Below are 24,771 nucleotides of genomic sequence, written 5' to 3'. Positions count from 1 at the left end.
TATGGTTAGTGTGGACTCTTGAACTACTATTTTATTCAGAGGATTACAAATGATTACCATAATCATTCACTGTTCATATTTTCTTGGACCTGGTACTCCTTTCAGACAGCCCTGGTGATATGCTCCCACCATTCTCTATTTGGTTACACCATGTAGTGCAACCAAAATGTCCCGTTTCATTCATCTTGCCCTTTGCTCCAATTTCAATTACCACAGATACACTAGTGACTCTGAAATTTGTACTGATGTGGCTTATTTGAATTGAGCTCAAATATTTAAGACAACACAAGTAACTTCTATCTCAAATTTAATGTGTTGATAGTAACTGACATCTTTTGAATCAGGGTCCTGCTATTCAGCCCATGTTGACCTCAAACTCATAAATCCTCCTGCCTTAGGCTCCTAGGGGCTAAGATAGTGATTCTTTTTTTTTTTTTTTAAAGAGGTCATTCTTTTCTTTCTACACACTAAGTTTAATTCTTGTATACCCCCTAAATGTGTTCATGGCATGTATGGTGGTTTAAAAATAGATTCATACCTGTAAGTTTCCATAACTACTATCCTGGCAAGATGTAGCACTGGTGCATGAATCCTGCAGGGATAACCAACTACTATCTGATTGGATTTAAGTCCCACTCCATGAGCTAGAACCCATACCTGCCACTGTTAATAGGGCTAAGAACCTATGGCTAGATAAGTCACAGGTCCTAGGGGAAGAACCTACCATTGTTCTGCTAAATGGACATATTAGTATATAAAAAAAGACTCCTAATTAATGACTTATTGCTATACCTATAGATCTGTCTTTCCACCCTCATCAGAGAAGCTACTTCTTGCAGCAGATGGCAATAAACAAGAGACCCGGTGCTGGTCCGTGTGCAGAGAATAAGAGGACAGGGATTACTCACTCCTAAATGGGATGCCTATTTCACATTTTTCCCCACAAGGCTCAACAGGTTCACATGGTCTTTGTGTAATTCCTAACCTCAGAGCTGGCATTCCAGACTGTGACTTAGTGACTTGTTTCTAACCAGAAGATGGCAGAAGTCAGTGTTTGACCTCTGAGACACCATCGCTTCCTTGTTCCCTTCTGGGGCTGCTAAGGCCTGGGTGTTCAGGCTGCTGTGTCGTGAGGACATTAGGGCTGCACTACACAGAAGTCCAGACAAAAAGAGCCCATGGCCAGCAACAGAAGAACCAAGGCCTTCTACCTGCATAGACGTATATGAACCTTGGCTTGGAGGAAGTGGATGTCTGCAATCAACATGACTGTAACAACAGAGGAGCCCTAGAGCTTGGGGCGGTAAGCTGAGCTGCACCTGGACTTTGGTTCCTGGGGACTTGAGACAAGTCTGTCATCCAGGCATGCCTTATTAGGTGACTAACACTCAGCAACAAAGCATCTGAAGTCAGAGTCCAAGAGAAGAAATGGCTAAAGCAACAGTCTACTTTCTTCCCTCTCTAAACACTTTCCTTTTTTTCCAGTGAATAACACCACCATTGTCCCAGCATTATGGATGCTTTTAGGTAAGCTATACCTGTTAGACACTGCTGATTTGTTAATTCAGGGCCTTTTCCAATTTCAACTCCTACCGTACAATATCCACCTTTCCCCAGTGCATTCTGTAGACAGAGGCCGACAAAAGTCGCTTTTAGACACATTACTTATTTCTTAAACTTCACAGGTTTCCACGCTGTGTGGGGAAGGATCCCAGCGTCTGAACTATAGCTTGCTCGGTTATCTTCATGTTCACAGCCTGGGTTCTGGGCCACCTTTCACCTTTTCATATTCTGCAGCTTTTCCCTTCTCTAACTCCTACTCATTAAAAAACAGACAAACAAGCAAACAAAAAACCCAAACAACTAGCTCAGGTTTCATTTCAGAAACTCCCTCCTTAATTATCAGGACTTAGTTATATGCTAATGTCTTTTTGTTTTTTGTAGGGGCAGGGATGGAACTCAGGGTCTCAAGTATGCAAGGTCAGGTTCTCTACTGAGCTGTCCCCCAGCCCAAGATGACTTTTAAAAATGACTTATTAGAGCACTCACCACACAAATTTCTCTACTAGAATGCACGCCTACAAGGAGAAGAAAAATCTGACTTGAGATGTTGTCTCATGTAGCCATCTATCCTTGATTACTATACTATACTACACTAGGTATTGCTATTTAGTGGTGAAAAAATATATGTTGTCCCTCCAGAGATAACAGTATTGTCTACCGTCAAGTAAACAATATTGTGAAGTCTCAATGTGACAGAGACAACGGTGACCTAGTGACATTTCATGACACAATGCTGTAGTCAAATTCTTGAACTTGTTTTCTAAGATGTTTACATAAATTATACTTTCACACAAAAGAAATAAGCCAGGTTTAGGTTTATAATACCTAATATCTCTTTTTCCTTCCTATGCATCTAGACAGAATCTTTGGTCACAACAGGCATGTTAGGTGAGTACTCTGATGTCTAAGCCCCAGCATGTATTAAAAACAACAAAGACTTTGCTATAGTATTATTGACATCACTACTTTGCTTACAAATTCTTTATGCTAAAAGTAAAGAACAAAAGACAACATCAAATATGTGTTTAAAAAGAGCCTTTGTTAAGCACAGTGGAAAACAAGTTCTGTGTGATCAGAATTGTTTATAGGTCTAATAATTAGAAAATAATCACTTGTAGACAGACGCAGCCAAGGTAAAGCCTTTGACACTTAGACTGCAGCAAGCACTGTCCAACTTTGGAAAAGAGCTAATTCCAAAGGGACCCCATACCTGACACTCCCAAGTTGAATGTTAAATGAGTCAACACTAAGATATTTCTGGATAAATGCATAAGTGACAAAGTTAACAAGTTAACAAAGGAAAGCTAAGTGTTTTAAAAGGAGAGTAGCAGATTGAGGGAATGATATATTAAAATCCATTCAGAAGCTGGATGTGGTAGTGCATACCTTTAATCCCAGAACTCAGGAGGCAGAAGCAAGTGATTTCTATGTTCCAGGACAGCCAGAGTTATGTAGAGACTGTTTCAAACAAAACAAAACAAAACAAATATACAAGTAGTATGTACTAATAATTAGGCAACCAATTCCTCAGAAAAATCAATTCAAAACAAAAATTTCAGCTTAAGATATTTTAGCAGATTTATGTCTTTTTTTTAATTAGACAATTTTATTTTATGTTGTCAAAATGTATATATATACTACATACATGCGGTATCCACAGAGGCCAGAATAGGTCATCTGAGCTCATGGAATTGGAGTTTTAGATGGCTGTGGGCAGTGCTGTGGTAGGTCCTTCTGTCTATGTGTTGCTTTTATTGGTTAATGAATAAAGAAACTGGCTTGGCCTATAGCATGGGAGGAGGAAGGCGGAGTTAGAGAGATGCCATGTAACCCCGTCCAGAGACAGACACCAGAACTTTAGCAGGTAAGCCACAGGCATGTGGTGATACACAGATTAATAGAAATGGGTTAAATTAATATGTAAGAGTTAGCCAATAAGACACTAGAGCTAAAGAGCCAAGTAGTGATTTAATTAAGACAGCTTCTGTGTGATTATTTCAGGGCTAAGTAGCCGGAAACCAACAAGTGGTTCCCTTCTCACTACAGGTCAGCCATGTGATTGGGAATCAAACCTGGGCCTCTGCAATAAGCCATTTCTTTAGACCCTGATTTTTGGGTATAATATCCATTGAACACCCCCCCCCAAAAAAAAAAAACAACATGAAAATTGTCTTTGGATTACAAATATTTTATTTATGATATGGCAAACACATTTCTGATACTTTTAGTGTTTATTAAAAAATAGGTAAAAAAAAAAAAAGTGAACAAGTCTGTCCCTTCAAACCCAAACTGGCCATACCCACTACTGATGATGCTTTCTGAATGAATCAGAATAAATGAGACAAAAAGAAAAGAAAAAAATCCTAGAATTAATGGCACTTTACCCATGCCTGATGGAATGAACAAGCTTGCTTCCCTGGAATGCCTGCACCCTCAGATGTCTTTGCTTTCGGCAGTGTTTCACCACACTCAGAAGAAATTTGTGCAAAGTTACAGAGGCACTGTCACCAAAGCTGTCGCACCACAGAATGCTAGTGTTTTTGTAAAACACATGTGTGGTTGCCTAGCAGGAAAATATTAATTTGCCACTTTTCAGACATAGAGATCTTCCTTGTTTTCACTTCCGACGTCCACAATGGAATTTCAACAGGTTTTCAAACACATCAACGGTAGTGTTAATACTGACAAAAATGGGCCGTAAACAATGCACACAGCTGTTTCTAACAGTGGCAACATTTAAGCAAATTGGCCAGTCTCATTAGACTGGCAATATAATCAAATTATTAACATAATACCTGACAGTTCCTAAAACAGCAAGTGGTTTTCCTACCTATGATCTTTAGAAAAGAATACTATAAAAATATTTTTCTTATTCAGTTTGCTTCTATGCAAATGGAGCATTCTGTATTCTCCATGCACCAGAGAGGAGGAGGGACACTACTGCTGTCACTGACTTTCCTGCAGTCAGGTTTCAAGGCACTTTGTACGAACTCCAGGATAGCAACGGAAACACTCTTCTTGCTGATTTTTTTTTTTGGGGGGGGCACATTTTCTCTCATAGTTCAACATTAAAAACAGTTACAACTGGTTTTTCTGAAACTTCATTTTCCATGGTCCAGACCTTATGTTATTTTCCTTTTATTCTGAGCCACTCCTTCATTTTCAACTTGCTGAACTGGCAGGGAACTATTTTTGGTTTCCATGGAAACTGGATTCCTGTGGCTATGGGTAGGAATTCTTGTCCCACCAACCTAAAAGATAGAGCAAGAGCAGAACAACTTAATACATTCACAACATGCTTGCACACAAACAACCCTGTATCATTTACACAGAGACTCTCAATTTGGGAATGACCTTTTGTACATTTTTAAGTCCCAGCCACGTGGCTATTTAAGACATTTTAATCTGACTCAGTTTTAAAAGCAATGAGGAAAGAAGCTGGAGTAGGGCTCTGCTATAAATTGCTGTTAGATTTGCGTGGATGCTGAAAGGTGAAATTAGAAAGTGAGGGAAGGCCAGACCCTTGGAGAAAGTGTGCAGTTCTGTGGGAGGGCAAGGAAGAAAGGAGAAAGGTGAAGATAGGGAGAGGATATGAAAAGGGGTAGAAAGACAAAAGAGAGTACAATGGCAAGGCAAGAAGATAAGACGATGTAACAGATAAAGGGTAAGAAAAAGTCTAAAAAGGAAGAAATAAAAACATGTAAAAGAAAAGGGGGAGAAACTGAGAAGAAAGAGCACTGAGGAAGGAAGGAGAACAGGACACCAACAGAAACAGTAAGAGGAAGAGACGGGCATAGCTGAGAGGAATGCCAGCTCCCCTCATGCCTGCTCCAGCTTGCACCCAGCTCCCACAGTCTCGGAGAGAAGAACAGCCTACTAATCAAGAGTCCTGCTGTCACCTTCCTGGCCACTTAGAGACCTCATACAGGACCAAAGTTGTACAGCCTGCAACCATTTCTACAAAGCAGCCTATATCTGCCACAGTTCCCCTAGCCACCTCACAAAGGCATTGTTTCTGGACGTCCCATGCAGTCAATCCTGCAGAGGGGAGGGTAAGGGCAGTGGTGATGTAAACTCACTCTCTCACTGTCTAGCCCAACCAATGAAGCGCCAGCACTGTGGTTCTCTAAGAATGTACACTTTTAGGGTTTATTTTTACATGACATGACTAGAGTGGGGGCATACGGAGCTTTAGTCAGCAGTGTGTCTGCTGTTCTCTGATGCTCATGCATCTATGCCCAGTACACACTGACTCTCAGATGCCTGCTACCTCCCCACTCTGTGGGGATTTTCCCTGAAAGTACTCATTAACTGGGTTTTTGAGAATGGCAAATACTTTGAAAACTGTATTGAGTGTCCAGTAAATGTCTATTATGGAACTTATGGTGATGAAGGGGAACAGATGGGATTCTGCAGTCCTACTCTTGCTTGGTACATTAGGAGGCAGCACAGGTCTACTACGTATGTATCAGGGGTCAGGGCTGCAGGCCCTGTCTAGGGATGAGCACTTGGTTCAAGAGCACTAGGGATGGAAGATCACAGCAAGGCGAGGCTACCCCAGAAGAAGATGTAAACAGCTGTTTCATACAGGCTCCGACTTCCCAGTTTTCAGAAAGCTCTGGTATTTCCACGTGTCTGCTAAGGCTAGAATCCCACAGGTGCTGAGCTTGGTTGGAATTATAAAGTCCTGTTTCCATGGCCCAGCTAGGAAGGCAGGGAGCATCAGGGCGGGGAACTTGCACAGCAGATACAATCCTATCCAATGTGAACAACAACAAAAATCAACAATTAAAAAGTCCTCAGCAATTGTAGGAAAAGCTATTTCTTAGGGGATGTTTACTAACTAACTGGGTATAACAGAGAAAGGAAAAAAGAACAGTGTTCAGGATATACACATATGCATCTATAAAAGACTAGGTGTGGTGGGAGGGTTTCTCCTGACTTTCAAAACACACCAAGGCAACACTGGTTATCTAAATGTCTATGCCCCCAGTGCTGGACTATGCAATAGTCCCTGCACTGGACAATGTCTAATGATACTAATGGCTGAATTGTTAGAATGTAGACATATGTGTTCGAATCTGAGCACACAGAATTTCTCCAATTGTCCAAATGAATTTTCTTATTACACTGCAGCACATTTAGACCACTCTACTGAAAAAGTCAAAACTTCCAGGTATTTCTAAGGCATAAGCATTCAATGTTTGAAGTCAGTCTGTACCAATAAAGTACAACATTATCACTCATTTCTTTTAAAAGACATCCTACATAAATGTTTTCTTCAGCTTAAAATTGTTCAGTTCCAAGGTATTAAACCATTCATTTTCACAAAAAAGGAATAAGAGACACCCCCGTACAGAATTATATGTTATACTTGACAGACTATAATTACTGTTTCTAAATTAAAAGAAAACTGTCCTTTTAGAATACATATTTTCAAAAAAATTTCAATTATTTTTAAGTGACTTAAGAAATTTCCTTAGAGCTAGTGGTGGTGCATGTCTTTAATCCCAGCACTCAGGGAGGTAGAGGCAGGCGGATCTCTGTGAGTTCCAGGACAGAGATATACAGAGAAACCATGTTTTGAAAAACCATCACCACCAACAAAACATTTCCTTAGATTATTAAAAAAAAAATCACTACTTAAAAGAGTATTTAGAAACTAAAAATAGCAAAACTGAAGATAAACACAGTGCTAACTTTCTCCATTTTTCATTTTCTCAATTAGTTTGCTGCACTTATACTTTCTCGTCAGAGTTTACTAGGAATGGATAAGGTGTTTCAGGGTAAAATGCCTGCTTAACATGCACAGGGCCTGGCTTCAGTCTCCAGCACGAAAATATTGGCAAATGAATAGAACCATTTTCTCAAACGATGATATCAAGGTGGAGAACTAAACAGCAAGTATAATCCTAGACAATAGGAACAATAAAATCAACATCAACAATTAAAGTCCTTGGTATTTGTAGGAAGAACTATTTTCTCAAAAGGGCTTGGGGATATTTACAGACTACTTGGACATAACAGAGAAAGGAAGGAGTGTTCACAGGACACACATGTGCATCTATAGGAGCTCCCAGGGAACTGTACAGAGAACAAAGAACTCAGTAATTTGGCTCAAAGGTATTTGGGCAACAGGGTAGGCAAATACACTTAGTTTTTATTTAATGAACATGTAGGTTCATTTGCAAACAGCAAAATTCTTTATACAGCTAAGTTCATTTTTTCAAGTCTTAGCTTGGCATGTTTCTTGCCAGCTTCTCTTAAGTTAACCTGTCTACCTTTTGCCTCTGGACTTTTACCATTCTCTTACTTCTGTATATCTTACTTTCACTCTTACTCCATGATTGGCTGGGTGGCTAGTCCCTGATGTTCTCAACTCCTTGTTCCTCGTTCTCTCTCGTCCCAGATTTCTCCTTCTATTTACACTCTCTCCCTGCCAGCCCCACCTATCCTTGCTCCTGCCTCACTACTGGCCATTCATCTTTTTATTAGGACCATCAGGTGTTTAGGTATAGTAACACAGCTTCACAGAGTTAAACAAATGCAGCGTAAACAAAAATCACACATCTGAAAATAATATTCCCCAACGTTCCCCCTCCTACAGCTAAGTTCAAACTGAAACTGATGACATAAAGAATCATGGCATGGTAGAGAGACATCATAGAGAGTATCTGCAGTCATGGCTTCATATTCCAGGTTTAAAAAGCAAATGCCTGGCACAGGAGATCACTTCCTAAATATAACCCCAGTAGCACAGACACTGAGAGAAACAATAAATGGGACCTCCTGAAACTGAAAAGCTTCTATAAAGCAAAGGACACAGGCAACAAGATAAAACAGCAGCCTACAGAATGGGAAAAGTTCTTCACCAATTCCTCATGGGATAGAGGGCTGATCTCCAAAATATACAAAGAACTCAAGAAATTGGTCATCAAAAGAACAAATAATCCAATAAAAAATGGGATACAGACCTAAACAGAGAACTCTCAACAGAGGAATCTAAATTGGTGAAAGACACTAAGGAAATGCTCAACATCTTAGCCATAGGAGAAATGAGAATCAAAACAATTCTGAGATTGCATCTTATACCTGTAAGAATGGCCAAGATCAAAAACACTAACGACAACCTATGCAGGAGAGGATGTGGGGTAAAGGGAACACTCTTCCACTGCTGGTGGGAGTACAAGCTGGTACAGCCCTTTTGGATATCGGTATGGCAATTTTTCACAAAATTAGGAAACAACCTACCTCAAGACCCAGCAATACCACTTTTGGGTATATACCCAAAAGATGCTCAATCATACCACAAGGACATGTGCTCAACTATGTTCATAGTAGTATTGTTTGTCACAGCCAGAATCTAAAAACAACATAAAAGCCCCTCGAACGAAGAATGGATAAGGAAAAATGATACATTTACACAATGGAGTACTGCACAACAGAAAAAAAATGACATCTTGAAATTTGTGGGCAAATGGATGGATCTAGAAAACATCATATTGAGTGAGGTAACCCAGACCCAGAAAGACAAATATCGTATGTACTCACTTATAAGTGGTTTTTAGACATAAAGCAAAGCCTACAATCCCAGAGAACCTAGAACAATGAGGACCCTAAGAGAATATAATCAACATGTTAAGTAGTAAAAGACAAGATCTCCTGAGTAAACTGGGAGCATGGGGATTATGGGAGAGGGTAGAAGAGGAGAGGAGAGGAAGGGAGGGAAGTAGAGAAAAATATATAGCTCAATAAAAAAATGCTACTCAGCTAGGTATGATGGTATACACCTTTAATCCCAGCACTTGGGAGGCAGAAACAAGTGCATCGCTGAGAGTTCAAGGCCAACCTGGTCTACAAAGCAAGTTCCAGAACAGCCAGAGCAACACAGAAAATCCTGTTCTGAAGATCCCCCCCCCCAAAAAAAAAGAAAGAAAAGAAAAAATGCTATTCAACTGACGTTTCCAGAGTGTTTTATAATGAGTATAACATTAATAATAATTCAATAAACCCCAAGTTACAAAATACTTAGCATAATACAACTTAGCTCTTAATATTTTACTATATTTTAATAAGCCACTTTACTCACTAATTACTAATACTTTTAAATATTTCACCATATTACTAAGGATTTTTTATTATATCATAATTTTATTACATGGACTTTTTGCAAATTGCTTTAATTGTTTAATGGAAAAGGATATACATAAATCAGAACTAGGAAAATACAAATTTGCTTTGGGCAAAAACCCAGGCACTAAACTTCATAAATGCCTCATGCATGCACACATACAGCAAGTTAGGAGAGATTTTCTTAGCTGATTTATAAAACTTATAAGAAAGGAAGTTCTACTTACAATACAGACACAGGTTTCAGATGCTACATGGCTAACAGGGCAAATGCAGATATCCATTGAAGGGAGTCAGAGAAACAGATTAGTAATCATCAACCAAATAGGATATAAATCATAAAAAAGATCTTACCTTTGGTTGTGCTACAGGGCGCAGTGATTTAGGCGGAAAAGTACACGGAATTCGTCCATGATGGATGTGATATGGTAACAGGTAACTGGGATCTAATGGAACCCAAGGAACCGAGAGACTGGAAGGTATGCCAGGAAGGTCACAATGCGCTTTATGCAAATTATACGCTGTCCTAGTAACTTTTCCATCTGAGGTCTTGTAGATCAGGAGTGAAGAATCTTCTGCTGCGTGAGACAGCAAGTAGGACCCATCCTGCAAGCTGCATCCAACACGGAAGACTCAACTCACTGAGCTTATATTGCCAATGTCACCATGTTCTCCTAACCCCACATAGCAAAGCGGAGCTACCATAGGAAGAGAATGCCACCTCTGAAAGTATTTCAGAACCAGGAAAGGTAAAGATTTCAGAAGCCTTTAAAACTATACCTCCGCAACAATAAATTTTAGCGTTTTTATTCCAAAATTCAGAAATATCTGACCATTTCCTTTTCACTACTTTATAAATTTGTAAAAGTCAATCACTTAATGGAAAAAAACAGTCCATCTAATTCTCTAATCTATGATATACTCCAACCATATATTTCATTCATTCAGTGTACTTGGTTTCTAATAGGCAAGAGAACAGAAACACAAAAAGGATACATGTGACATGTCAGAAACAGGCGAAGGAACATGTAGGAAAAGTGTAGAAAGTAGAGCAGGCTTGTGTGCTTATGAGTTAACTGCTATTTGCCCCACTACTCACCTTCATATTAAATCCTTCACACAGGGGTTCAAGCTTAACTCCAAATTAGGCATAAATAAACATGAGATGCTAAGCAATCTGTCCACAGTTCTGTGCACAGTAAGGCTTCAATAAAGCCTGGCTTTTTTGGTTTGCACACAGGTCAGAGCCTCAATCACAATCCTCTATTAATACAATAACTGATGATGGCCAATCTACTACATTTTTCTTTGCTTACTGGAAAGCTTCAAGGGATTCACCGCATCATCATAAATAACAAAAGGCATGGGGCAGTAGACCATGTTTTGTTGGGAATACACAATCTCTAGGCCAAAGGAGCAAAGAGAACAGTTTTTGTCCACATTATTAAAATGAAGATGATCAGCTTTAGTTATATAGCTCTGCCTACAGACATAATGAGCTACCTTTTCACCAACTTTTAAAACTCAAAGTGACTGGTGCTGATAAAGGAGGTCCAGAGAACTATTATTAGCTTCTAGGAAGGCCTTTCCCTCTCTCATCACTTTCACATAGGGAAGCAAATGACTGTCTGGTAGAAAGAATAAATAGTGCGTCAAATATTGAGTTTCTAGTCAATGAAACTCATGTTATCTTAGAAGTTTGAAGTCAAACTGGGCTATTACAGTAAGGATGTGTGCGTGTGTGAAGAGAGAGAGCATGTACTGTGTGTATGTCTGTGTGTGTATGAGAGAAATATGCATGAGATAAATACATTTGCCATTTCATTACAACCAGACAATATCATGTTATCTTTTTACTCATATTTTTAGAATTTTAAATGATAAAAGACTTATACACTTTTAGTGTTTTCATCTCTCTCTAACAACATATTGACAAAGCTTCTAATAACAAAAAAAGAAAATCAAAATACCTATGCAAAATACCCCAAAGTACTTACCTACATAATTTCTTTAGAACGTGCTGGAGAATGTTAAATAAACTTGAAATCCTATTATTAAACAGAAAAAACTGAAGTGAAATTAAACTGAGAAAAAAAAAAAACAAACAAACCCAGAAAGCCTCACTAATAACATGTGTGGTCTCTTGCTCACAGTCAAAGGCACCAGCAGGCCAATAATGCAGGACAAGGACCAACCAACAAGAAGACTGGAGAGACACTTAGATGTCTTCTTTTCACGTTCATCAAGTATTTGGCTCTGTGTTCGAGCAGTTATAATCATATAAGTAAAAATGATTGAAACAATATAAAAATACAGAACAGCTATAATCAATTTTGGACTTTATGCACATGCAATGACAGAAGCACAGAGCGGGGACAGACTAATCCATGGGAAAGAGGAAGTATTATTCTCGGTATCTAGGTATCTCCTTGGTGCCTCATTTACATATAAACTTATTTCCATTATTATTTCTTTTTTTAAAAAAAAAGACTTTCATTGAAGTGAAGGGTTAGTTAGTAATGTCATGATTTTTTTCTTTTTCTTTCCTTTTTTTTTTTTTTTTTTTTCCTAAACAGGGTTTCTCTGTTTGTCTTTGGCGCCTGTCCTGGAACTCACTGTAGACCAGGTTGGCCTCAAACTCACAGAGATTTGCTTGTCTCTGCCTCCCAAGTGCTGGGATTAAAGGCGTGCATCACCACCGCCCGGCCTGTCATGACTTTCCTATGCACACATATAAAGCAGTTCTTACAGAGTAGACACTTGGGGTAAACAGAGGTCAAATCTGATTATTCCCTCACAGAGCTGTGTCAAGTCAAGTGGAGCTTTGCAGGAAGGTTGTGTTCCCAGCTCAGCCTGCACTAGGTTTGAGCTTCTCAGTTCCAGCTTCTCTGTATAGGAAATGGCCATGATGCTACAAGCCTTTAATGCCAAGTTGTATGATAAAATGAGGGAGTCTGCATAAGCTATTTTCCCTTACAATGAGGCACTCAAGAGTGGTTCTGAGGACCACTTGTTTAGTTCTGATGTCTAATATTTGGTAGGATGGGCAAATTTTCAGAAGTCTGGTTGTCCAATCAGTCACATAATCCCCATAGCTCAGAGTCTGTGGCTGTCTCATCCTTCCCTTCTCTACACAAGGCCAGAACGTTTGCTTCTCTTGCACTTTAATACAACACACTCTCTGGCTCTGGCCTCCTTTCTTTAAAGTGGGAAGACATGTTATTAGCAGTACATTTCTTTGCAAATAGAGACAAATAATGTAAATTGGGTTGGGAGGCCCTCAAGATCTTGAAAGAAATCAATCATCACTATTTAGAGGTAAAGGAAAATCTGAGACCACATTACAGGAGTGAAGTCTTTTCAGTGTGCACCACAAAGCACTTCCTTACTTGAGAGCTGCAAGCTTTTCTTTTAATTCTTCTGAGGTGATTTCTTCTAGCATGAAAAGCTTTGAAGTAAATGCATCAATATGCCCTAAAAGAAAACACTGAACTTAAAGAAACCCAAGTCACTGAGATTATAACACGAAACGAACTAGTTAACTAGTCTCTCTATATAAAGATGATTTCACACTTTTTAAAGAACTATAAAGGACTTTGTATTATTTAAAAGGAGAAATATATCTCACTAGCTATCAAGTAAACTTGAATTTACAATGATATAAAATACAAATTATGTCATGCATTCATTTAAAAATACATGCTGAATATAGGAAAGTTGACACATGCCCACATTCCCCAAACAGGATTATTGCCTCTAAACCTTAATTTAAGAGCAAAAATTGCTCAGCCATTGGTGTTTCTAGTTCCCACTAAAGTTGCATCTTCATGACATTGTAAGGGAAGCATGAGCTCACCATGTAACCAAGCAGTTAAAAATCCAATCTGTGGACTGGGCCTGTTCAATAAGTCTCAAAAACACATTACTGTAAAACTTAAGACTATAATACAGAATTTTTTAAAATTAAAGCAATCATAAACGTTTCTGTGAGTAAAGCAATCTATTCAAAGTCTTATTTTCTTGTATGCCTAATATAAACCTATAATTCACAAAATCTCAAACATTATATTCTTAAAATTACATTCTGTTGTAGAAAGTAATGTGCAAACTTTAAAACAAAATAAGCTGAGACATGCACTGAGCTGCTGCAATGTATTAAGTGACAGAGGAGATCCTGATCAGGGTAATGCTACACACGTGGGTCAGCAGGAAGGGCATGCTACTACTACTGTACGAAGGTTAGAAACATCACAGAGTAAGAGTAGCACCCACCAATGCTGAATATAATGTTTTAGATTTATTTATACTTTTAGCTCCTAATTTTGTTAAAACAAGTTCCCGAGAAAGTAGGTATCAGTAATTGGGACTACAAAAATTGCATATAGTTTAATATCTCATTTCAACATCTAGCCTACTTTAATATCATTTGCTTTATGCTCAAAGAAGTTAATTAGGAACATTTTTACTAGATGTCTTCCCTCTAAGACAACATATCCGTTTATTCCCACAGTCACTTGTTATTTCTTATGCCAACTTTAGTTTCACCTCTCCATTTCTAGTGCTCATTATATGTGACATTTCTAATAATAAAGACATTTCAATGGTTTCATATAAAAAGAGAATATTAAATGCAATAATGTATTTTTGATGTTTAATAAACATTTGAGACTACTAATAGCACTTACCTTTAAAAAAAAAAACTCAACCATAAAAAGTATGTAGTATAGTACCCAGCAAATACAGTCTACCAAAGAACTAACTTCACAGAGTCCTGTCCTAAGTTCTATGAAGGCCTGCTTCCTCAAGGAGGGAACTCTCAACACTGGAACCTTCTAACCTGAGGACTCAAGTGAGTTTTTTCAGTGTCTGGGGGCACTTGAGCCAGATTAGAGAAGGTGAAAGCTCTGGCCATGGTCCTTTATTCATAACAATCTCTGTTTTAGATCATACTTTAAGATGAGGTACATTTGGGAGGCACTGCTTTAGACAGCAGAAATTAAGCCTTTATGTTCATGCATCACTTATATAGAATCCATACATAGGTAGTCAGTCCTAGCTTTACATGCAGTACAAGTTTGTAAAAACAATCGTACAGGCTGAAATGATGTATTGTAACAACAAGTAGGAAAATTTAGAATTATTTCACTATTTTAACATGTTTTATCAAAACAAAATCTCCATCAATTTAAGTATTTAAAGAAATAAAATATGAAAAATATGCATTTGGTATACTGCAATTCAAAACATCAAAACCAGCATGGATCTACATTTTCCAAAGTTTTACCCAGAGGAGTTTGATCGGTGCTCACCGCCTTCTCAGACAGCCTCTGACACAGAAGCAGCTTTCCCCGCTGTGGCAACTGCTATACTCTTGGCTAAGTTAGGATCAACTCCCATAGTCTATCCAAGAATTCCCCTAACTAAAACTTATGCCGGCATCACTTCATCTCTGATGTCACACCACTGTCCTCGTTCTTGTCAGTAGGTTAGCCATCAGACAGTTTCTCTGGAGCGACTGAACAGCCTCCGGAGCAGTGTCCAGATTCCCAGGCAGCTACTTCATCTACAGCTCCATGCAAGTTTGATTACAATCTCCAGCGATATTACCTTTTCAGAGTTTTCTGTTTCTGCTTTTTTTTTTCCTTTATCTTAATCTTTGCTAGCCAATTTCTTGTTTTTATTATCTATTCTCATAAAATCTCATTATGGCTGACCATGGGAAGACAAGGAGGCATCACACTACACATTTGATTTTTGTATATGAATTGCTAAGAGGTACACAGTGACCAATCAAAGCAGACACAGGCAGTCACTGTTCATGTATGTCTGCACTCTAAATCATAATTAGTGGACTGAAGAGCTGGCAGTAGTTTATATGCAATTTCTACTCTTAATATACAGCCATAACAGAGGTCATGCTTGTAAGAACTGTATAAAGTGAGGACTGACTGCCACTCGATGATCTGATAAATATCATAGCTTGACATACCATATCTACTGGACAGTAGATAGAGGAGTTATGATGAGACTACAGGCTTTCTTAAAGAAGTAACTCTTAAGGTTTATAATGGGTAAGACACTGTAATCTAGAGAAGGAGGTGAGCATATTTACATATAGCAAAGCAAGAAAACAAACAAACAAAATACAAGTGTGTTTATTGTACTGTGAGCTATGATGGTTCTCAGAGTGCCAGAGACTAGCCGTATTATTACCTGAGATTGTGTTAAAACATAAAGACCCAGATTCCATTCTGGACTACTCAATCAGACACTCTAGGACAAGCACTTCAAGTGATTTCATTGAGCATTCTTCTTAAGAGTACTACAACACTTTTAAGCTTCTAATACTGATGGAAACTTCTTGTGTATGTGTGTGTGTGGCAGGGGGTGGTCCCGAGACAGGGTTTCTCCGTGTAACAGCCTAGGCTATCCTGGAATTCACTTTGTATACCAGGCTAGCCTTGAACTCACAGAGATCCACCTGCCTCTGCCTCCAGTGCTGGGGTAAAAGGCATACACCACCACACCCTGCCTGATGGATACTTTTAAAACAGCATTTGAAAGTCTGTTCCTGGGTTATGAGTGCAGCTCAGAGGTACAGTGCTTACTGACCATTCACAGGACCTGCGGTCTGTTCCTAGCACAACAAGAAATGGGCTTGCATATCTGTATCAAAATAAAACCCAAAGCCCCTAACATCTCATGTCCTTCAACAAAGTGTCACAGAAACCATATAAATTATCCTGTTACATAAAGATGAAAGGAGTATCAATGAGCAAGTCTTTAGACTAATTAAACCCAAGGTACTAACTACTTAAGACCTGTAAAAAGTCCTTAGGTGAAGTAGTCATTTCATTTGTTAAGTGGAACATTAGAAAATGAGTCTGCATCATCTGTCAGGACTGTAAAAAGTTCACTGATAACTTTTAAAAAATCCTTTCCTCAAGTAGATGTGGTTAGCAACTGCTTTTAAATGCTTTACATGAAGGATGTGTGTGGTGCAAAGGCCTTGGAGAAACAGTAGAATCCTGATTATTGATGGAAACTACTAAAACAAGTGTTTGGCTGTGTGTGCGTGTGATAATGGAAAGGAGTCCTAGAACACTAGCCAGGGGTGGCAGCACAAGACTAATTCCAGCACTTGGGAGGCTGAGGCAGAATTGTGAACTTAAGGCCATTCAGTTGCTATATAAAGAATAAACAACAACAGGAGGCAAATTTTCAAATAAATAACCACTGTTTCTAGATCAGGAAAGAAAATACAGAGCACTCACTACATACAGAGCATCAGACTAATGCTTGTACCAGGAATATACAAAGCTTTACCAGGCTCCTACTTTGAACTATGCACTGTCTACCAGGAAAAAGGCATGACCTAAGAAAGAATAATGTAGGAAGTAACAAACAAGTAAAGACAATACATTTAGAGATGGAAAGAAGGGAAAGACCGGGGGAGATGGGAGTCAATAGGGCAGACAGACCGATGGTGTACTGATCTGTATTGGTACAGAGCCCAAGACAAGGGATGAGAGATGTTCAGCATGTAGCATTCCACTGTGAAAGAACAACACGAACAAGAGCAAGAAACTTGTCATGTAAAGCACGTTAACTATTCAAGAACCCTGGCAATATCATTCAAAACCCTGCTAACTCCCTTCTGTTCAAAACTTCAAAACCAAAATAAAGTCAAAGCTGTTTCAAGATGAGATTTCTAAGACAATGTCATTATAATTGTAAGAAAATTACAAAATATGTATAAATCAATTTAAAAGCTCACTAATACTCTCTGTCACTGTTTAACTACTGTCAACATAATCAGAGAATGGAAAACAAAAAAGGACAAAATGGAAGTATGCACAGCTGAATTTAAAGGCAAATATTTAACGGGAATTACAAAGGGGAAGAGGACTCCTATAGACTCACCAACATAAAACGAGCAGTTGGAATGCAATAAACTTTCAGTCCAGAAGCGACAGAGCTCGCTTTCAGTCAGAGCTTCAACTCCATAACAACCTTGATACTCTACTTTTGGTAGCACGTAAACTGGAAATTGCTGCAATGCAAAATTGCATTTTGTCAAAGCTCCAGATCTAATCTCCACACACACTCCATGGTATACAAGTGCTCACAGACCATACATATATACAATATATCAAAACCCAAACAAACACAAAATTAACTACTCATAGAAAATACATTTGCTTATATAGCCAGCAGTTTTCAAATGTTGCAGGAAATTTAATTGTATTTATTTTGTATAGTGTAGGATATGGATAGGAAGATGGAAGATATGGATACATTTGCCTCTGAGGGGTAGATTCGGGAAGTGGAGGATGGATAATAGATCCCTCACCACCACCCTCATCTCCAACACAGACAGACAAACTCCCCACATACTGCATCATGTTTTCTCTCTGCCAGGAAATGTGATTCACAAGCAGACTCCTTGAGACTCCAGCACATGCAATTGTTTCTAGGTCCAAAGTTAAATGCTAGAAGGCAGTGATTAATATATCCTAATACTTCTCAAAAGAAAAAGAACCCTCCTTGCTTTAGACAGCAGTCACTCAGATACTCTGGGCAGCTGGTTTTCTTCCTAAGAATGAGCATTAATACCCACAGAACAACTGTGGTTGTTACTATCTTTACAACACAAGGGCTTTATTCCAAGCACTAAGCATGTGACAAATTATCCACTTAGAGCTTATCGGTCAGGATATCAAGCAGATGGTGCAAAATGACTATCCCCATTACTAGTCTAAGGGTGGAAATGCAAGTACCTATTTGTGAAATACTGTAGCTACCATGTTATCTTCTGCCAATGAAAATCTAATTCTTTCTGATGGTGCTGGACATCAAACACATGCTCTACCACTGAGCTGATACACCTCCAGCCTGAAAATTCTACTCTCAACAGGATTCTCCATTGCCTGCTTCAGAAGACACAAGGTTTACAGAACCTACTCAAGTAACATGGCTAGTTAGCACTTTAAAAATTGAACTAAGGTGCTGTCTTCACAAATATAAAAACATTTTATCATTGTTTCTCAGTTTCTGGCTTTCCTAAAGTGGTTTAGTGGCTTTGGAACAACAGTAGTGCTAAGAACAATTCAAACTCAGTATTTTAGTCACCAGCACACAGAAGGGTGTGGTTTGCGTGACTATTTCTGATTTCTGTAAGAGGATGAAATGGTGACTCCTAAAGGTAATATTGTCTAGAATGTAAGCATGTAATAACCTGGTGACCCTGATAAAATGTTGAGTCAAATGATGCTGAAGATTTTGCAATTTTAAGAGACTGTGGTTCACATCAAAAAAAAATTGTGATTGGATTAAAATTATTGTATCATATATAACAGTTCCTTAGCAAATAATATGATTTAGTCTCCTAACTTTAAAACAAATAGAAACTGGAGACAAAAATTGAAAGGTCTAGGGTGCTGGAAAATTCGGGCCAGCGAGATGACTCAGCAGATAAACTGTTTGCTGTAAAAACTGACAACCTGAATACATATAAAAAAAAATATAGGAGAGAATAGACTCTAGCAAGTGTCCTCTGATCTCCACACGTTTCATAGCACAGAAATGCTCATATACCACTTACATATGCACAATAAATCAAAACCCAATCAAAAACCTTAAGCCTTGGGTCAGATTATGCCAGAAATGGAAAAGAACAGGTGATGCAATGGGAAGATGAACATCTTTCGGGATCTTAAATGGATTACAGTGTTATCTATGTATGGAAAATATACTTCAAGATACAGATAGTTTGAGGTTTTATTTCTTTTCTTTTTTTTTTTTGAGGGGAATGTGCTTTTCATCCATATAAAACTAAGTATTAAATCTGACCTTATTTCTGTATGTATTCTACTGCCATCTCCAGGAAGCCATGGGAAGGGCCTCAATGTTTTCTCACTCCTCAGTTTCAACAACAGAAGTGTAAATCACAATCAAGATTTGTGATATAAGTGTCTCAGCCCCCAAAGGGTGCTCTAGTCTGTGCTGCTCAAATGAAAGGTGCTCTTATTTCTGTGTGCACTCACCTCTTAAACCCTAAAACACTTTCCTAAACAAACAGTTCCTGGCTAGAGTCTTCTCAGTACCACTGAGCAACTTCTAGTCTACCTGACACAGTGCACCTTTAAGCAGCTTAAACACACACACACACACACACACACAAATCTACCTTCAATGCCAATGTAAGATTTGGGTAACTGGATGTAAAACTGTTAACCACTTTAAAATGCACTACTTGGGATATGTGGTTAGCTGGGACAGTCAAGAGCAAATAGCCATCCAGTGGTTAGCTGGCGTGGATGAACTGGTACGCTCCAGTTCTGTCTTGGTCCACATCAACTCTTCCCTTCTGCTCTCTCAAACTGGCTGCTATTTTCTCTTCTAATAAGCAGCTTTGGTGTGTTTTTTCTGGGGAGACAGGGGCTTACTCTGAAGCCCAGGCTGGCCTGGAACTTACTATGTAGAGCAGCTGGCCTCAACTTCTGATAATACTCCTGCCTCAGTCTCCAAAGTGCTATAATTATTATTAAGCAGAATTCTGCTTGAAGAAGTAAGATTTTCAACAACAACACAAAACTGAAGAGTTAAGGAAAAATCAAAGACAATATTCTTAAACACCGGGAGCTAAAGTTGCAAACCTGAAAACTTTGAATTAGCTGGAGGAAAAACTCCAAGGACACATCTGAAAAGACAGTGTTTGTTGTTGTTTTTTAAACTAGTGTGGATACTAACTTCCCTCTAAAGTTCCTTACAAAGACGCCTTAGTCTCCCAACCTCTCACATCTTCTCACTTATGTACTGAGTTTCTGGGGTACCAACATTTAAGAAAAAGAGAAACACTGGGCTTAATTCCAAGGGGCATACGTTATAGTATATGAATTATACCATGTGCACTAAACCACCACACATAATGAACAGCAGATGGAAGGGACAAGCACTCCTTGAAAAATTTTCAAGTTTAAATCTTGACAGTCAGAAATATAAGACTTCTATTTAGATATTCTTTGGGGCTCAACTGTTTTGACATCTTGATGAATAATTTTCTTCTAGATGGTTATAGCTTGGCCTCTATAAATTTCCCTTTTTGAGTAAATGATAATGATCCTTACCAAGTTGTCTTGGTCAAGAATTACACTGGTGCCCAAAACTTCCCTGGGCTACTAACATCAATTATTTTTGAGTATATAAATGAAAAGAAAAAGTGGTATGGATTCACAGGGTGGCATATGAAAGAAATGAAGCTGACTACAAAAAATGAGAGCAGAAATAAGTACAAAAATAAAACTTAAAAATAAAGCAAAACAACAACAAAATGGGGCTGGAGAGATGGATGGTTCAGTAGTTAAGAGCACTCTGGCTGCTCTTTCAGAAGGTCTGGTTTGATTCCCAGCACACACATGATGCCTCACAAATGTCTAACTCCAGTTCCAAGGTACCCAACTCACTCTTCTGGCATATGTAGATACAAAAGTGGTGCCCAGACATGCATGCAGTGAAACCACGCAGGCACATAAAATAATAAAAAAAGAAAAGAACACAATTTAATAAGTTCTGTTGGGGGGCTGGAGAGATGGCTCAGTGGTTAAGAGCATTGCCTGCTCTTCCAAAGGTCCTGAGTTCAATTCCCGGCAACCACATGGTGGCTCACAACCATCTGGAATGAGGTCTGGTACTCTCGTCTGGCCTGCAGACATACACACAGACAGAATATTGTATATTAAATAAATAAATATTAAAAAAAAAAAAAAAAGAAGTTCTGTTGGCCTGGTAAAATGGTTCCACAGGCCAGGTGCTTCCCACCAAGCCCTATGACCCGAGCTCCATCCTAGGAACCCACATGGTAGAAGGAGAGATTCAGTTTCCAAAAGTTGTCCTCTGACTTCCATAACTCCATGCATACAAGTATGTTCATGCACATGTACATGCAAGATTGACTGCACACCACACATACACACACACACAACCACAACACACACACACACTCTCTCTCTCTCTCTCTCTCTCTCTCTAAATAGACGTTTTAAAAAAAAAAGAATTATTTTAAAAATACAATAAAAGACAAAAGTCAGCACTTCTTAGCAATCAACTAAATCAAAAGCTTCCCTTTATCTACCAGTATCTAGAATCACATGAAAGAGTGCCAAGTGTTCTAAAAGAGAAGCTCGGTCACAGAAGGGGCACTGGGAAAACTAACAATCATTTGCTTCTTTCACTGAAGAGAATCGTTCCTCAAGAGAAGCCACAGGAGAAAGATAGCAGAGGCTGGCACCCTAGCACCCTGAAACTCTGGGACTCTTTTAAGGGTTGTTTCTAACGACGTTGAGAAAGACCTCAGAGTAAAGAAAGGGCTCACAGGTAACAAGGAAATGCAAAGTCACATATACACAGGCTATAAAGGTTAGTTTAGTCAAGTCAATCTACATGGTATTTTTCCGAGAGTTCATATGGATTAGTCATGGTGGTTACCAACATTTATGACAATGGTGTGTGATTCTTATTAAAATTGATTTCAATATCTTACTAAAAGAAGTTTACTTGGAAAAACTATATGCGTGATCAAAAAGTTAAAGTCAAATTTTGTCAGAATGCCATGTTCAGTATTTGGGATTATCACTCACACATCACAACTTCTCAGATAACTTACTCTTCTGATCTTCTTCCGTTTTTTGGAACGTGGTCTTGTCTCTATCCTCTGGACACTGCACCGCACAAGTAACAACAGGTCTTGCATGCTGAACAACTTATACACAAAATTTCCTTCTTGAGGAGCTATATATTCTGATGTATCTTCAACATAGTCTTGAAGTTCATATGGCAATCCTTTTAAAAACATTCCTCATTACCATTTAAAAATATGCTACTTTTTTATGCATTGTAATCTGGGATACAAAAACTCAATAACTCTATGTGACTGTCAATTCTCCACCTCAGGCCATATTTACTTACTGACATTGCAGCAGAGAGCTGCAACCAGAATTTTAAAGTTCTCTTACTTTTCACAAATACTTCCATGAGCACTGGGCAAAGCATGCATCAGAGTGATAAGCAGTGAGAAGAAAGAACTTAAAAGGTCCTGATATTCTTAAGCCAGGCAGACTGAGGGGCACTGTCACACGCATTCTGCAGTCTACTACACAGGGCACAGAAGTCTGGACAGGCCAACGTTTATGACTCCCTCCATCAGAGCAGTAGCCATTCCATGTACATACTGGGTAAACAGGTTATAACACACATACAAATTGGGTAGATATACAAAGAGGACACAGTGGAAGCAGAAACTCTGATCAACAGACGGAAATGAAATGTCAGTGACTAGGTAAAAATTACAAAATGTGTTATAATTGCATGAATGAAGAGAAAAAGCTAAGGAAAAGGAATAGAGAAACTGGTAAGTTCTTGATATTCACTTACGTCCTTTAGGCTTCTGAAACGCAGAAGGCCAACTGGATTTTGGCCAGCTGGAGGCATCTGAAGTAGCAGAGGGTTGCTCAGAAGCAGATGGTTGTTTAGATTCTTCTGAATTAATCAAGGGCAACTCAGGCATTTTCTTAGAAACTGGCTTTAAAAGCTCATCCTGCATTTTTAGAATTTCTCCAACTGGATCAAATTTTTTATACACTCTTTTGATAGGTTTCTTTAAAACACAAGACTCTTCAGAAACCACAGTAGTAGTCTGTTTTCCCACAGAAGCCTGTGCTGAAGAATTTGGACTTGCTGGTCTAGAACCCACATCAGCTGTCTTTCCGTCACTATTACTTTTACTCTCTGTATCAATGATTAAACAGTCTTCATCTGTATCACTACCACAAGAAATCCCTGTCTCAGTTTCAGCTGTTTCTGATGCAGTAGCTGTTCTGTTGGCATTGTCAGGGTTCCCCTGAACACTCGGTCTTTTATCATTGGTATAAAGCATACCTACATCACTTTCCTTAGAGATTCCATCAGATGTTTTGTGAAATTCATTGTCTTGTACTAAAGATTTCGCACTGGCACTGGGAACCTCTTCAGGACATGATTCCAGTCCCTGATCATCTTTATTTTTGCACCCTTCAGGACCACTTTCCACACCAGAGAACAGCTGTTTCTCCTTCTGTAATTGTTTCATCAGCATCTGACATAAACTTCTAGAATCCTCAGTAATGTTTGGTGAAGCTGGTACCTCAGGTGTAGCTGGTACCACAGGAGCAGCTGCTACTTTGGGGGCTGTGTAGACATCTGTCAAGATGGGTACAGAGGAGTCACTTTCTGAACTTGGTGACCTGGATGAATTAGTGGTAGTTACTCCAAAGGTTTCAAGTTCTGTGACATCATCATCAAAATCTAGATCCATATTTTCCAGTGTCTCAATTTTTCGGCACTCATTAGCTTCAGTGGGTATCTTGGAAGAAAATATATTAGCAAATTATTAGGGAAAAGTTCAGGCCACAGTTACCTAACTCTTAGTGCCCTTATCCCTAACATTGCAGTTCATGTTTTCAGAAGCAGAAAGATGGAACTAGGAAGATGGCTCAATGAGTAAAAGGATTTGTATGGAAGCACATGACCCGAGTCTGGATCTCCAGTATACAAGTAAAAGCCAGACATGGTGATGTGTGCTAGCAATTCTAGTGTTATGGGAGGGGACGGGACAACAGCAGAGGAAGATCCCAGGGACTTTCTAGCAGTCAGTCTAACTGAAAAAGTTAAGTCTCAGGGTCAGTGAGAGACTGAATCTCAAAAACAATGGTAGAGAGTGATAAAGATAATCTGTGTTAACCTCTGGCCTCTACATGCGTGCACACACACTTATATGTCCCGCCCCCCTCCATATAAACGTTCACACAAACAGAAAAGTCTTTAAAATGTATACAACTTACATTTAAGTATTTAATTCTGTTACCCCTTGAAAATATTCATATAGACACATCTGTCAAGGTAGAATAGCACAGGAAACTGAATTCCGAAATGCCAGACCCAAAGAGGAATATTAACAAACAAGAAAACAGACAAGACCCTCAAGAAGAGATGGAGAGTCCAACAGCAAGAGAGGTTCAAGCATGCCCAATTCATAAATTATGG

General features: G+C 38.9%; 2 protein-coding genes across 8 annotated transcripts in view; both read right to left on the bottom strand.

Annotated features, from left to right (window-relative positions):
* Anxa2 (annexin A2) overlaps positions 1 to 24,771 on the bottom strand; it is a 248,184-nt gene that overhangs the window by 57,695 nt on the left and 165,718 nt on the right. The window lies entirely within an intron of this gene.
* The window catches only part of Ice2 (interactor of little elongation complex ELL subunit 2), a 41,929-nt gene continuing 21,701 nt past the window's right edge, over positions 4,544 to 24,771 (bottom strand). For all 5 annotated transcript variants that reach the window (XM_050125208.1, XM_050125194.1, XM_050125201.1 and 2 more), the window contains 7 exons: positions 23,125 to 24,091; positions 22,358 to 22,533; positions 17,617 to 17,746; positions 13,083 to 13,167; positions 11,691 to 11,741; positions 10,048 to 10,306; positions 4,544 to 4,814 (listed from right to left, as the gene is read on the bottom strand). In XM_050125208.1, the coding sequence (XP_049981165.1) occupies positions 4,686 to 4,814; positions 10,048 to 10,306; positions 11,691 to 11,741; positions 13,083 to 13,167; positions 17,617 to 17,746; positions 22,358 to 22,533; positions 23,125 to 24,091 (1,797 nt within the window). In that variant the 3' untranslated portion in view covers positions 4,544 to 4,685. The remainder of the gene's footprint in view (positions 4,815 to 10,047; positions 10,307 to 11,690; positions 11,742 to 13,082; positions 13,168 to 17,616; positions 17,747 to 22,357; positions 22,534 to 23,124; positions 24,092 to 24,771) is intronic.

This window comes from Alexandromys fortis, unplaced genomic scaffold (genome assembly GCF_014885135.2).
Source record: "Alexandromys fortis isolate MF-2015 unplaced genomic scaffold, M_Fortis_MF-2015_v1.1 scaffold_22, whole genome shotgun sequence".
NCBI classification, from domain to species: domain Eukaryota; kingdom Metazoa; phylum Chordata; class Mammalia; order Rodentia; family Cricetidae; genus Alexandromys; species Alexandromys fortis.
The sequence above is the reverse complement of the archived record's forward strand: the minus strand, read 5'-3'. Positions and strand labels throughout refer to the sequence as shown.